Genomic DNA, 15,315 nt, shown 5'->3' on the forward strand with positions numbered 1-15,315 from the left:
TCTTATTTTTCGACCGTGCCATGCAGCATGCAGGATTCTAGTTCCCCGACCAGGGATCAAACCCACATCCCCTGCAGTGGAAGTGTGGTGTCTTAACCACTGGACCACCAAGGAAGCTCCAGGGATGGGGTAGAATTCTCACTCCTCTCTCGTTCTTGATGTCCTCACTCGAGCAGCGTGGTCTGTGTTGTCCAGCTTGGGGGGAAATTTGCTTCTCTGCCCATCAGAGTTAAGAATGTAGCTTAGCATACTAACGCATATATATGGAATTTTAAAAGATGGTAACGATAACCCTATATGCAAAACAGAAAAAAAGACACAGATGGACAGAACAGACTTTTGGACTCTGTGGGAGAAGGCGAGGGTGGGATGTTCAGAGAGAACAACATTGAAACAGGTATACTATCAAGGGTGAAACAGACCACCAGCCCAGGTTGGATGCATGAGACGGGTGTTCAGGGCTGGTGCATTGGGAAGACCCAGAGGGATGGGATGGAGAGGGAGGCGGGAGGGGGGATCGGGATGGGGAACACATGTAAATCCATGGCTGATTCATGTCAATGTATGGCAATAACCACTACAATATTGTAATTAGCCTCCAACGAATAAAAATAAATGGGAAAAAAAAAGAATGTAGCTTAGGCACTTCGCTAGTAGTCCAGTAGCTAAGGCTTCGCATTCCTAATGTGGAGGGTCCAAGTTCGATCCTTGGGTCAGGGAAAATCTCAAATGCCACAACTAAGGTCAAATGATGAAACTTAAGACCTGGCACAGACAAATAAATAAATAAATACTTTTTTAAAAAAAGAATGAAGTTCACAAAGGACTTTGAATTAGAGAGGGGAAAACACAAAATCATCTTGGAAATAAAATAGTCAGAGGAGAGACTTCTTTAGAGGGGAGAGTGTCTCTTTTCATATTTCTTCGTAGTATAAAATTAACCTATATTCGTTGTAGATACTAAAAATGCAAAGAAGTGTAAAGAAAATACAAACCGCCCAAAGTCTCGCCACCCAGGATAAAGCAACTTAGTCAGCCCTTTCAGTCTTTTTCCTACGATTTTTTTATGTCGCTGTTTAAGCTGGTTTTTGTCATACAGTGAATCAAGAGCCCTTTCCATGAGATTAATTATACTCTTACTGGCTGCACAGTACTCCGTTAGCTGATAGCTGGCGGTGTTAAGTAGTCTGTCCTCTTCCACGTCCACCCAGTTCACAGTTTTCTTTCACTATAAACAGCGTCATGCTGAACACCCTGGCACAGGCACGTGCCCTGGCTTTGATCCCTTTTTTGGATAAATTCCTAGAACCGGAGTTGCCTGTTTGGGTGGCCCAGCACTTCCTCATAGTTTCTGTTCCCCCATAAGTGTGGCTCAGGGCTAGGCTTTTCAGCCCCTCTGCCTCGGGGGATTTCCCCCAGCTGTTCCCCCATCACCCCCTGACTCAGACTTTTGTTTACCCCAGTCTGGTCTTGACTTCCAAGAGAGGAATCCGATGGGCCTGCTGTCACTTTCTGAACTGTGCCACGTCGGCTGAAGCTCACCAGCCAGCCCGGGAGCAGGGTGCCCTTGAATTTGAGTTCCTTAGGAAGGGACGTGGCTGGGCAGGCCCCGAGCAGGAACAGCTGCAGTGTAGCTCGTGACAGTTTGCAATACTGGGATTTGTCTTTTCTTTTAAAAAAAAATTTTTTAGGAGTCTCTCTCCGAGTGTTGTGTCTTTAGAATACAGTTCTTAGTTTGGCTACTTCAGTGTGCTTCAGTCAGCTGTGTCCCCACTGAGCACATACAATGCGCTTGGTGAATCTAGGCCTCAAGGAGCTTTGTCTCAGCAACAGTGATAATACGCCATAATATTCTGATATTGTACCTAGAGTCTACCTCGTCCTGTTGGCATGTTCGTCATGTCAGCTCGTGTTTTAGAGATGAGGAGGGTGAGGGGGTTTGTAACCTGCTCAGGGTCACACAACTAGGAACTGAGGGGTGGAGCCCAACTTGGAGACATGTCCTAAGTTCCACTGGTTAGAGCTGTGCGAAGGTTCAGACCACAGAATCTCCAAGCGATGGAGTCCTACACAGCCGTTAAAGAGGAGGAGGAGGAACTGACTTATCGATAGAAATTCTCCCAAGCATTTTAAATGGGAAAAAACCAAAGTTGTAGACGTATGTTGTGTGTGTGTATGAGTGAGTGAGTGTGAGTCTTTCAGTCATATCCAACTCTGCGACCCCATGGACTAGAGCAAGCGAGAATACTTGAGTGGGTTGCCATTTCCTTCTCCAATGTATGTATTGTAGTCCTATGTTAACAGAAATTCTCCCGAATATATTATATGGGAAACAAAGTTGCAGGCAGTGTATGTGTTGTAGTCCCATTTAATGTATTTGTTGTAGTCCCAGGTTTTTAAAGATAATTCATATATACATGCATGGGCACCACTAAAAAGGAACAGAGTTGACCTCAAAGGGGTGGTAGGTGGGAGTGGTGAGAGGAGAAACTTTCTCCCTCTTACACAGTATGTATATCATATGAAACGTGAGAAATTGGAATGATACCACTATAGAACGGAATAGGATGCAGCATTAAAAGTATATGCTTAGTACTAATGACCAGTTTTTATTACCATGGTGAATACTCTTGCTAAAACAGTATATAGATAAGAGCAGATAGATGTTTTATCTATGAAAAATACATAGAAAAGCCCAGAAGGAAATTATACCAAAGTATTTCAAATGGCTACATTTACTCAGTAGACTTATGGAAAACTTCTCCTTTTAACTCTACACCTTTCAGTTTTCTATAATCTGTATTATGTGTATGAAAAAGTGAGAGTATCCATGGCTGATTCTTGTCAATGTATGACACGACCCACTTCAGTATTGTAAGGTAATTAGCCTCCAACTAATAAAAATAAATGAAAAAAATAAAAAATTTTTAAAAATTTTTAAAATCATCCTAAAAAAAAATAAATAAATTTAAAAAAAGAAAAAGTGAGAGTGTTAGTCACTCAATCATGTCTTAACTCTTTGCGACCCTGTGGACTGTAGCCCACCAGGATCCTCCGTCCATGGAATTTTCGAGGCAACAATACTGGAGTGAGTTGCCATTCCCTTCTGCAGAGGATCTATCATGTGTATAGTTGTGTTTTTTTGTTTTTGTTTTTTTTTACTTCTGGGTTCATTTGGATGTCCTGTTCTTATATAACTGAGGCATAAGATCGTCCATTGTAAGGTGGATGCCTCCAGGCTTCCAACTTTCACCTTGTTTTAAAAGCAGGCAAAAAAAAAGCAGGCCAATAATTCATGTGGGGTCTGGGCCTGCGACTGCCTGGGGGCTCCCTCAGGGTGGGTTCTGCTCCTGACCCCTCTCTGTGGTCGCCTCCCGCAGTGGCACTAAGGAAAACAGATACCAGCCATCATCTCTCCCTTGACAAAGCCAACATCCCGCCTGAGATCTTCCAGAAGTCGTCCCAGTTGGCAGAGTTACCACAGAAGCCGCCACCCGGGGACCTGCCCCCGAAGCCCACGGAACTGGCTCCCAAACCCCCCATCGGAGACTTGCCACCTAAGCCAGGCGAGCTGCCCCCCAAGCCGCAGCTGGGCGACCTGCCCCCCAAGCCCCAGCTTGCAGACTTGCCCCCCAAGCCCCAGGTGAAGGACCTGCCTCCCAAGCCACAACTGGGGGAGCTGCTGGCGAAACCCCAGACGGGAGACGCCTCGCCCAAGGCCCAGCCACCGCCGGAGCTCGCCCCCAAGTCACACCCGGCGGACCTGTCCCCGAACGTCCCCAAGCAGGTGTCTGAGGACACCAATGACCTCACGCCCACCCTGCCAGAGACGCCTGTGCCGCTGCCCAGGAAGATCAACACGGTGAGTGGTGCTCGTAAACCCAGGCACGTGCCCACCCAGCCGGCCTGGGGTCAGGTGTCGTGGGGGGCACAGGGCCCCGGGGGTTGAGACCGGGCTGTGGACCCAGCAGACAGGCGTCAGGACCTGCCTGCCCTGTGACCACGGGGCCGTGACCGGCTCCTCGCCTGCCCTGAACCTCGGTCTCCTTCATGGAAAGGGGCTAGAACGCTGCCTGGGTTCATGGGCAATGAAATGCAGGGAAGTACAAGCAGCGCCCAGCACGTGGTCGCTCTTGTCTGTGATCCTGGAACCAGGAGACTTTCCTTTCCCAGGGTCCAGGGAAGCGGTCTCAGACCGCAGCTTCTCTCTGCACCTTCCTGGAGGAGTTGGGCTCATGGCCCAAAGAGACGTGTACCAACCAACGTAGCTTGGTTTGAAGTCGCCCAGCCCTTCATTTTCACAACATGCCTTCTATTCTGTATGTCCTCTTTACTTTAAACATGCCTTTCCCTCCCCACCCCCCCAAAAATATTTCTTTGGAAAAATGAAGCCCTGGAGGATGCACATGTGTTGTCTGTCCTGCCCACGCCACACCCCCACAGGGATGGGAGCACCCCGGTTTAAGGAACACAGTTAGCGGGGGGACCAAAAGCCTTGCTCACATCTTCCCGTGATAAAGCAGCATTGTGATAAAAGTGTGTCCCTTCAGTACTAAAGGAAAGGTGAGAATAGTGAAACCGACCCTCTCCCGCGTGGCAGCTCACAAGCATGTTCAGCGGCTGCGGCTTGCCCTTCAGCAGGCTCTTGAGAAGCCTGAGCACCACCCGTGGCCTTGATGTACACAGTTCCAGCCTGGGCTACTGCACTCTTCCCTGTTTTATTATCTCATTTAACCCTCCCTGTTATGAATGGTCACACACAGGTCTTCCAGTTTGCTCGCAGAGTCAGAGCTGAAAAGACTTAAGATCTCGACTGGCCATAGCCCTCGGCTTCTCAGACCCGGGGAGCTCTGGCTTAGCCCGGGGAGGGGAATTGTAGAAGCAAGTGGGTCATCAGAGAGAGTGAGGGAGAAACCATCAAACCAAGAAGAAAAGCACTTGACCCCAAGCTTTGAGCATGACGGCTTGCTTTTTTTTATTCCTAATTATTTAATAAGCCAGGCGCCAGAAACATCCTTTGGAAGGTCAGTTCTCTATTTCCATCTCCCTGTTTGCAGAGAACTGGAAATCTAACAACTAAAAGCTTGAATCAACATGGGTCAGAAACTAAAAGGTTTAGGGGAACTGCCTGGAGGCCCCCGCCCCCGCCCCGGGCTCCCCTGCTCTGTTTAAGCAGTGTATGCTGACACGGCGCTTTGCATGAGGGGCTGAGAAATGTGTCTATGCTGCATGTGTTTGGTCTGCTTTACATCATGTTTCCCCAAACCATTTTTAGATTCTGCTGTCATCCGTGCAGGCTGCCGTGGGGCGGGGCGGGGCCGGGCACTTCGCTTGTTTCTGGTGAAGCTGGATTTTGATCCCTTACCCGTGATGTTTGCTCTCAGATGGAAGTCATCAGTGGTTACCCGCCCCTCCCCACTCTCACTGGGCTCCCCTGCTGCCCTGGGCGGAGGGGGGCCCTCCTGTCTGGAGAGCACCCAGGGCTGGGGGCGCTCCCCACTTTCATCAGGGAGAAACTGAGGCTCGGCGAGGTGAAGCCACTCGCCCAGGGTCAGCCTGTCCTCCTTTCCCTTCAGTCTGTCCTGTGAGCTAAAACCCCGCTGCTTTCTTGAAGGGGAAGAGCAAGGTGAGGCGCGTGAAGACCATCTACGACTGCCAGGCGGACAACGATGATGAGCTGACCTTCACGGAGGGCGAGGTGATCGTGGTCACCGGGGAGGAGGACCAGGAGTGGTGGGTATGTACCAGCCACTTGGCGCTGTCCGTGGTCAGCCCGCACACGCGCCAGGAGGACAGTGCCTGGCCTGCCTCCTAGCCGGGAGCTTTGAAACCGGCTCGGGAAGGTACCCTTGTCACACGGCAGCCTGTGGGCCACAGGTACTTTCTGGCTTTTCAGATGCAAAACTGAAGCTCATTCAACACTGGCCCAGCCAGCTCTGCTCAGGCCTTGCCCTTCAACACCACCACCACCACACACACACACATGTACACACATGTGTGCACACACATACATGCATGCACACACATCCCCACCACACATCCTCAGGTTCCATCTTCATCCAGCCTGCAGTTCTCTGTCAGGAGGATCCCTGCCTCACATGACTTCAGGGGGGGATTCGAGGAGACCATCTGTGACAGCTCCTTTTCCACTAAAAACCTGCTGCCCAGGTGTCAGGAAGGAGAGGCAGTCCTGTCCTCCCACCGCGGCCTGGGAGCTGCCCGGGTCCTGGGTGGCTGCAGGGGACCTGACATGTCCACGGCTGTCCAGGCTGTCAGGGGAGGAAGCCTCCGGCGGCCCCTGCCAGACAGAGGGGCAGCAGGCGGACACCTCCGAGTCAATCACTCCCCACCCCCGGCATGGAAGTTCGGCTTCCTTGGCAGCTAGAGCCCCATCCTGCCCAGAGGGCCCGGCCCTGTGTGCCGAGAAAGGGACCTGTGTTCACCACTGAGCCCAGAGCCTGCTAATGCCCAGAAACACACACACACGGGCACACTTGTGGCCCTTCGCCTTTCCTCCCCCGGGCCCAGACCGTGACTCCAGACTCACGGTCACAGCTGTCGGGACGCTTCTTGGGCCACAGCAGTGGTTCAGCCCGGGGCAGTCTCGCCCTCCAGGCACGTATGGCAACATCTGGAAACATTCTGATGGTCAGGGCCTGGCCGGGGCGGGTGCTACTGGCCTCCGGGGTGGGGGAGCCAAGGCCTCTGCTGAGCGTCCTGTGACGCGTGGAGGAGCCTCCACCACAAAGAACTCCCTGCCCCAGATGTCAGGAGCACTGCGGTTGACAAACCAGAGGCCCCCTTCCTCTCTCTGTCTGTCGTGAAGTCTGGCGGGTTAGATCCCTTGACAAGGAGATAGGCGCTGAAATCCTGGCGTGATTCACCCTGAGGCCTGGGGTGCAGCGTGTCCCTTCTGTGAGCCTCGGTTTCCCCCTCTGAAAAGGGAGGCACGGGTCACCCTCCCTCACAGGAACGTCTGAGGACTCACGTGCATGATGCCAACTGAGACCCAGTGACATGGGTCATCCTGGCCTTGCTGTTCACCCCTCTGTCAGATGGAAACCGGTGCACAGAGGCCCGGTGAGCAAAGGAGGCCACCCATCTTTCTCCGGGATGGCCATCCGAAGCCAGCGTGCATGTCACTGGTCTTCTTCCTGATAGGGTTCTCTTCGATGCAGTTAATTCTCATGTAATTCAGACTATTGGGAGCCTTGGCAGGTCACAGTGGCTGACGAGTTTAGGCAGGAGACAAGAAAACAGCTGTAAAATTTGCCCTCATCGCTCTCAGACCTTCACAGCATCCTCTCCGCCGCCGCAACCAGAAAGCAAGTTCTTGGTGCCTAGCAGCCCTTCTTCTGTATAGAATCGTTGGTGTAGCTTCTCCACAGGCCTGAGAAGCAGGGGTTTTTCAGCCCAGTTTTACAGACAGGAGGCTTAGCACTCTTTGAGAGGTCGCCCAGCAGGAGAGGCGGCCGAGCGGTCTGGTTGAGCGCATGGTTGAGGCCGCAGCCCCGGTGAGACCATGGCAGGCCCGACCGCCACTTGGGGCCCCTGTCCCTTCGTGTAGAAAGTGAGGGCCCCAGGACCATCCACCTCCCGGGGCTGCCTGCCGGCAAAGCAACCCCCGTGAAAGCGGTTCCACCGTGTGTGGCACCTACATCATGTCTCCCCAGGGCCTGCATCCCGCCTGCTTCAGCATCAGCCCCCAGGGCACTCGGACCCACTGGCCGCCTCCCGCCTGACGCCTCTCCTTTCTCCCCGCAGATTGGGCACATCGAGGGGCAGCCCGAGAGGAAGGGCGTCTTCCCAGTGTCCTTTGTCCACATCCTGTCCGACTAGCAAAAAAGCAGAGCCTTCAGACTGTCCGCACCCATCATGCTAGGCCGCTGCCTCCCCGGGACCCCGTGCACACCGTGTAAATAGCTGCTGTTACCGAGTGGAAGCTCCCGGAGGGGCCGCCTCAGGAGGGGAACGGAGCGCGTGTTGTAAATACCCTGTGGTCTCTGCCTTCGCCAGTATTAGGGTAGCCTTGGGACCCGGTGCGCCTTACTGGTTTGCCAAAGCCATCCTTGGCATCTAGCACTTACATCTCTCTCTACGCTGTTTTCCAAGCAAACAAACAAGCAGGAATATAGGAACTGCTGGCTTTGCAAATAGAAATGGTCTCCAGCAACCGTTGAAGGGCATAGAATTGCCTCTCTGTTCCTAACCTGACAGTATTCTCCATTGTGTTACTGAAAAATGCAACATTAGCGAAGAGGTGGGTACTGTCTTCCAGGTGAATCTTTCCACTCCGTGACAGACCAGCCTGTTGTTATCTGTGTACACAGTTTACAGCTACAAGAACCAACTTCGGTATTTATTACAGAAAAGTGCTCAGTTCAGTGTAAGCGTTATTCCTTCAGCAAAATATCCACTGACCCAGAACGTTGGTGGCATTTTGCAGTGCCCACAGCCTCACGCAGGTTTAGACACGTGGGTTTATGCTGTCTTAAGAAGATGAGTGCCCGCCCCTGATATTACCTCATTATGCAAAAATAACATATCCTTCATGACTATTTTCACAGAAGTTTAAGACACATCTGATGAAGTTCAACTTTCAGGAACCAAGGACTGCCAGAAAATATTAGCCTCTACATTATGCATGCATTTAGAAGCTTACCTGAAATCTGCCTTTTATAAAGGAATAGTATGGATAAGTTGAACTGTACGTTTTTTTTTTAAACTTGATTGCCATTAAAGCAGAAATTATAAGGTTGCAACAAATATTTGTTTCCAGTCATTTGGCTTCCTCAAGAGTATGAATGCACATATCACACTATGAATTAGCATCCTTCAACTATGTTAACACCCCTAACGTGTCCGTTTTAAATTCTTTTCTTAGTTTTCGTTCTGGATAAATTTAAACTTTCAAAAGAGTGTTCAAGAAGATGACGAATTCAGAAATCAGTTCTGCCCACCATTTTTCCCTGCCTGCCCCCCTGTAGAATCCAGGTGCTGAAACCAGCCTTCTTTTTTTATTTTTCCTCCCCCATTTTCTTTCCTAAACCCCAGTCGTAGATAAGTTTCCCAGCTCTGTTGAACAGACACGTCATCTTCAGGTCAACTCATAACCAAGTTTCTGAACACTGCTATGAATCGCACTGTGAAATATGCTTTTCTGCCAGGGGTCCCTGCCCCTCCTGGTTTTTTTCCTCATCCCAGCCGCGTTCATCAGACCATTAAGACCATCCTGAGCTTTTCAGTCTTCTCTATCAGCCTGAATCAGGGGGAAGAACACAACAGCTCCACTCCCCAGTCAGCGGGACTGCTCTCGGATTCCGAGCCCCGTGTGTCATCCTGGCAGTGCGCTTGCTTAAACTGCTACGTTGGCAGCAGCACAGGAAACTAATATTTTTAAGCAGATCATCCTGGCAACGGGTGAGAAATGTTCATTTCACAGAAGCACAACTCCCAACCAAACCCTTAGGGAAAGCCCTCTTTAATCAAGTCGCAGTGCTCCGCAAGTGTTAATTTAGCTCTGCTTACGTGATCACTATGAAAACTTTGAATAGCCACCTAACCAATAAACCTTGCATGACAAACCTGCAGCGTCTCTCACCAGCTGTTATCGGAAGGTGATTTTAAGCAATTGCTTCCTCAGCATCGTGGCACGCGTGAGCTCCACACAGATACAAGGAACCAGCCGATGTGCTGGTATGCGTGGCCGACAGTGTTGGCAGCCTCAGTTTAGCCACCGGGTGTCAGGACAGGAAGTCACCCCCCCCCAAGTTATTTAATGTCCCAGTTCATTCACTTACACGTAAGTTGCATTCAAGCACTGTTCATTTTTGTGGCCTACGGTGTTTTCAACTGATCTCAAACTGGCTTTTTAAAAACACGAAAGCACGCTGTCTAAAATTACATGGAGTTAATTCCTTTTCTTTTTTCCTCTTTTAGAGCAACTTTTACACAGATGCTTTTTTTAAAAAAAAAAAAACACTTGTTTTTGGGTTTTTTTTCCTGGTTTTGTTTTTGTTTTCCATCAGGAACCTGAGTTTTCTCTAACCCAGCTTACTGTGGGACATAGGAAAAATAGATATAAATAAGTATCTTTGGCGACCTTGGTTGAGTTTGAATCTGGTATTGTTCTTAAACTCATTGAGCCGCTATCTGCAATTTTGTACATGATAGAGAGTATTTTGAAGGTATGGAACCTTATGGGAAAAATAGCTAATTCTTCTTTGCCCCCCCACAGTGGGGAAAGTTATGTTCTGCAAATAGTGTGTGTCTTATTTTACTGTTGAACAGCAATTGCTATTTATTTTTTTATTGCCTAGAACTTCAACATGTTGTATAGGGATCCCACAGCGCCACAAGTTAAATTCCGAATTCCCATCTGGATGTTATGCTCAGACATCAGTATACTCGTCATTCCACATGTATTTAATGTGACCGTTTTTCAGTACTGTATGTGTTCATTTCTACTTTTTTTAATATTTAAAATTGCTTTTAAATAAACATATTCTCAGTTGATCCCAAACATCTGACATCAGGCCGTTTTGTGAGTTGTCCACGACTCTTCTGATGGGAGGAAATCAGAACTTGACTTGGCTGTGCTTTGGGGGCTGGGGGGCGGCGGGTGGGTACAGATAACACAAGTCACGCAACTTCTACATTCAGAGTCACTTCAGATAAATAATGTGCATCACTTTTGTCGGCTTAACAAACCATGGACCTTTAGCATTTCAGTTCTTTCTCCTCCTCGACCCCGCTACGCCCAACCCACCCCCACCTATAGGCACCCAGCCTGCACATCTTGGAACATCATGAATGTTACATTTTTTTAATCATAACTTTAAAAAAAGACATATTTCTGTACTTATTTGGCTGCGCTAGGCCTTAGTTGCAGCACGTGGGATCTGTGATCTTCGTTGTGGCAGGCAGGATCTGTAGCTGACTTGCGGGGTCCAGTTCACTGACCAAGGCTCAAACTTGAGCCCTCTGCATTTGGAGTGCAGAGTCAGCTCTGGACCACCAGGGAAGTTCCCAAGGTTACGTGTGAATACACTGGGAGCTCTGGGGCCCTACCCAGCCCGAGTGCTGTGTGTGCACTTCTGTTACGCATCTGTCAGCGCTGATACTGCCGTGCTGTGAGCAGACCCAGGTCTAAGCAGTGAACCTCTGTCATCTCGTCTCGCCCCCAAGAAGCCAGGGGAAGCTGCGACCCTCCCCTCTTCACAGCGCCCACCAGGAGGCTCAGGGAGATGCAGGCCCCTGCAGCAGCCGTCATGGTTACTCACCGACCACTTCAGGGTCCGGGTGAGTGGTCCTGGCTCCAGGGCCGTCCTCAGGGTTCCCACCAGGTGGGAGATGGTCTCCATCACAAAATTCTAGCCAGAGAAATGCTGCAGTGGAAAGCTGACCACGACCATGGCGTTGGTCCCAGCAGCTGTTTTGTTTCCTTTCATGAAAGTTGGTAGCTCTCAATGCCTGTTCACTCACCTCGACAAGATAAACCCTACAAGGCAAGCTGTTGGGGAATATGGGGTCCGCCATGGAGGCCAGAGACTTTCCATCAGGATGGATGTGGGAGAGGCTTGCATGGTTATCTGGCTATTTCAGGCCAAGGGGCAGCCAACTTTCCATCTAATAGCCAACTTTCCATCTAATTCCATTTGAAATGGAAATTTCAAATGCCATTGGTTATGCATTGTTTTAAACCTGGAGCAGCCTCTGAGGTCATCGGACTGGCCCCCAGTGAAGGCAACCTGTCCAGTGTTCTGCGAGCCTCTGGTGGCCCAGAGAGCCTGGAAACAGGCGAGCTCCATGAGCTCTCTCCCTCGGGTCCTTCCGGCACCGGTGGATGGAACGTTGTTCCCTGTCCGTGGAGCCTGCCCTCTGCGAGGCAGAAATCCTCCTGTCCGTGTTCAGATGAGGAAATCCGCTGGTAGGCTGCAGTGACTTGCCGAAGGTCACAGTACGTCATGGCAGCAGTGTGAGCCCGAGGCTTCCTGGCTTCAGCCCCGGCAACCCCCCCCCCCGCTCCCCAGCCCTGCTGATTTCTCCTCTCCCCTGACCCTGTGCCCCCCGCTGTATTTTTTGAGTCTTCCTCCTCCCAGAATGTGGCTTTATGTGTGGCAGGGGTGGGGTGGGAGGGATGTTAATTACTGGGTTATTCGACCTATTCTCCTTTGCCTCCCAGATGTTCTTATCCATCCCAAATGGAAATCTTTGATTTCCCTGAATCCGCAGCATGTGGGGTCGTTTAAAGCCAGTGGGTTTCCTGGAGGAAGGAAGTCTGTGCCCATCCTAGGGGCCTGCGACGATTGCAGGGGGCGGGCGTGGGGGTGGGGGGCAGCAGAGGAGGCCAAAAACGGGCAAAGGCTGGTGGGACGGTGTGTTGTGAACCTGCAGCAGCTCAAACAGACCGGCGTGGAAGGCACAGGCAGGGACGCTCCATCCCAGCAGTCGTGCCCCTCTGCTTCCCGGGAGGCCCCTCCACATGCTAACTGCTAAACCGGCATCGCGGCCACGACGCTGGGTCCAGTACCTTATCAGTACAACCATGCTCGTCCCAGCCCCACTGAAGAGAAACTATTCTCCCTGTTTTACAGTTTAGGAAGACGGATGCTCAGAGGTGAAGATGTAACTTGACAAAAATCGGTTTGCTTGAGAGAGGGGCAGGGGCCAGATCTAAACGCAGAGGTCCGGGCCCGGGTAGCTCCCGGCCACGACCTTGTGCTTTCTCCGCTGCTTCTGTCCCCTGGCTGCCTTTGCCGAAGAGAGACTGGGTTGGAGCCCGCCCACCCAGCCTTGCAGGACAGGTCAGCCACAGGGAAGTGTAAACCAGGAAGCTCAGCGAAGTTGGCAGCTCAGAGAGGTGACGGCCTTGGAGGAGGGGCCCCGGGGTTGGGGGGGATGTGTCTTACTCCTTGGACAGCTGCTCTGCAGAAGTCGGGCTGGCACGCGGCGTGTTGGTGCCTGCAGCGTGTGACCGAGAAGAAAGCGGTGGGTATGCAAGTGTGTCTTGTCTGAATACAGCGGCCCCGTGTGCAAGCCCCGAAACACTTAAGCTCCTGGAAACAGGAATTAGGGCTCCGATAAACACAGCTGTTTTGCAAAACTCTTACTACACGGCAAACCCTAGTCAGAGACTCGGAAGGCCAAAACGATGACCTTCTGCAAAACCGCCAGGGAAGAAGCCTGCTCAGCTTCACGCTTCTTCAGACAAGATTTGAACTTTCGCTTTATAGGTTCAAGCCAATTTGAGGAAATGGCAAACGTGTCATCTGCACACAGGCCTGAGAATCCAGCAAGCCCAGGTTTTGAGATCTGGGCCAGCATCACTTGGACCCTCAGCATTTAAATCAGACTCCTGGCCTCTCTCCCTGGAGATGGGGCATCTCTGGAGGGGGCCCAGGAATCAGCATTTAACCACCATCCTCAGGTGGTCCCCATGTACCGCTAGGGGGTACAGAGCCCTCTCAAACTCCCAGCGAGGACTTTGAACCTCTCCTTCCTCAGAGGTAAGTGAGAAACCACACACATCTACTCAGTGTTGACATGCGACCCCGTAGGCTATAGCCAGCGAGGCTCCTCTGTCCATGGGATTCTCCAGGCAGGAATACTGGAGTGTGTTGCCATTCCCTTCTCTAGGGGATCTTCCTGACCCAGGCACAGAACCCCGGTCTCTTGCAATGCAGGCAGATTTTTTACTGTCTGAGCTACCATGGAAGACATGCAGTTGATGACCTCCAAGTATTCCTTGCATGAGCAGGCCCATGGAACCTCCCAGCAAAAGGAAGTAAAATAGCACGCACTGTTGAAAACAGGGGTCGTGTTCAGTAGGGAGAACTTCCCATCCCGGGGTCAGAGCCGGGAGGGGGGCTCTGGCCCACATTTGCTCTGCCCACTTGCACTGCATATTGCCGACTCCCACCCAGTAAACAGGAGGCTTGACAATGGGCCTCTTTCTATGGTGTACTAAGCTGCAGAACAAAGATGCACAAGAATACATTGTCTGAATGTGCAAGCTTAGTTCCTGCTCAGCTGGAACCACTTAGGAAGCCCAGACACCAGGACTCCCCTGGCCTGCTCCACCTCCGGAGAGCAGTTGACTGCTTCCCTATCTCGGTCCCCTTCTACAGCTGTGCTTTAGAAAGTTCTAGAGCTGATGAGCTACGAGTGCACCCAGGCTGTCCTGTGTTCCCTTCTGGACCAGTCCACTCTGCAGCCTAAAACTGAGACTGAGTCTGGTCTGTGCCCGAGGTCTGGGTTGCAGGTGGTGAGCAGCTCACCAGGAGAGGGGCAGGGAAGGGAGTCGGAGGAGGCAGAGAATGGGAGCAGAGTCAGAGTGAAGCTGGCTGAATGTCTCGTCTACTACAGCTGGACAGAATGTATGTGCCCCAAGACTCCCAGGTAGAAATTGTGCATGTGCCAGGCAAGAGAACACACTAGAGCCTTCATATCTGGACTATTTATAATAGTTAAAACCTATAAACTACCCTAATGTCCCTCCCAGTAGTGGTGGTTTAGTCAATCAGCTGTGTCCCACTCTTACGACCCCATGCACTGTAGCGCACCAGATTCCTCTATACGTGGAATTTCCCAGGCAAGAATACTGGAGTGGGTTGCCATTTCCTTCTCCAGGGGATCTTAGAATGGTTCTGTAAGTTGGCACACAATATGTAGAGCAACGAGAGTGAACCAACCACACGGAATAATAGGGATGAATGTCACAGATGATGTTGAGGCCAAAAAGCCACTTTTGAGTCTACATAATGCACAAAAATAGGTCATCTGTGTGGTTACAAGTCAAAATCGTGGTTACTGTAAAGTAATTAGCCTCCAACTAATAAAAATAAATGGGAAAATAAAAAGTAAAACATTAAAAAAAAAAATCGTGGTTACCCAAAGGGAAACATGGAAGGGAGGCCTGGGGGAGGGACTTTGGGGGTACAGATACTATTCTTTCTTCTGGGTACAAGCCATACAGATTTTTTTTTTTTGTTTATGAAAATTCATTGAGCTATTTGCCTCTGATATGTTCACTTTTATGGTTGTGTCTTATCCTTGGTATAATGCTGATAAATACATAAACAGCTCTCAAAACTATACATATATATATACACACATATATGTAAATACATATGTACATATATATATGTGTGTGTCTGTGTGTGTCTGTGTATATATATATATATATATATATATATATATAAAGGCCCTTATTTGTAGCATTTGCCAATTCCCATGGTGTAAATATTTCTACCAAGTCTGATTCCAAGCTACCAATTTTATGTCGCTGAATGCCAAGTTAACAAATGTTTTTTT

General features: G+C 50.3%; 1 protein-coding gene across 3 annotated transcripts in view; it reads left to right on the forward strand.

Moving 5' to 3' along the window:
• ASAP1 (ArfGAP with SH3 domain, ankyrin repeat and PH domain 1) overlaps nucleotides 1-10,522 on the forward strand; it is a 328,169-nt gene extending 317,647 nt beyond the window's left edge. For all 3 annotated transcript variants that reach the window (XM_043879145.1, XM_043879144.1, XM_043879146.1), the window contains 3 exons: nucleotides 3,381-3,862; nucleotides 5,615-5,737; nucleotides 7,765-10,522. In XM_043879145.1, coding sequence (XP_043735080.1) covers nucleotides 3,381-3,862; nucleotides 5,615-5,737; nucleotides 7,765-7,839 — 680 coding nt within the window. In that variant the 3' untranslated portion in view covers nucleotides 7,840-10,522. The remainder of the gene's footprint in view (nucleotides 1-3,380; nucleotides 3,863-5,614; nucleotides 5,738-7,764) is intronic.
• The last annotated feature ends 4,793 nt before the right edge of the window (nucleotides 10,523-15,315 follow it).

This window comes from Cervus elaphus, chromosome 21, assembly GCF_910594005.1.
Source record: "Cervus elaphus chromosome 21, mCerEla1.1, whole genome shotgun sequence".
NCBI lineage: Eukaryota > Metazoa > Chordata > Mammalia > Artiodactyla > Cervidae > Cervus > Cervus elaphus.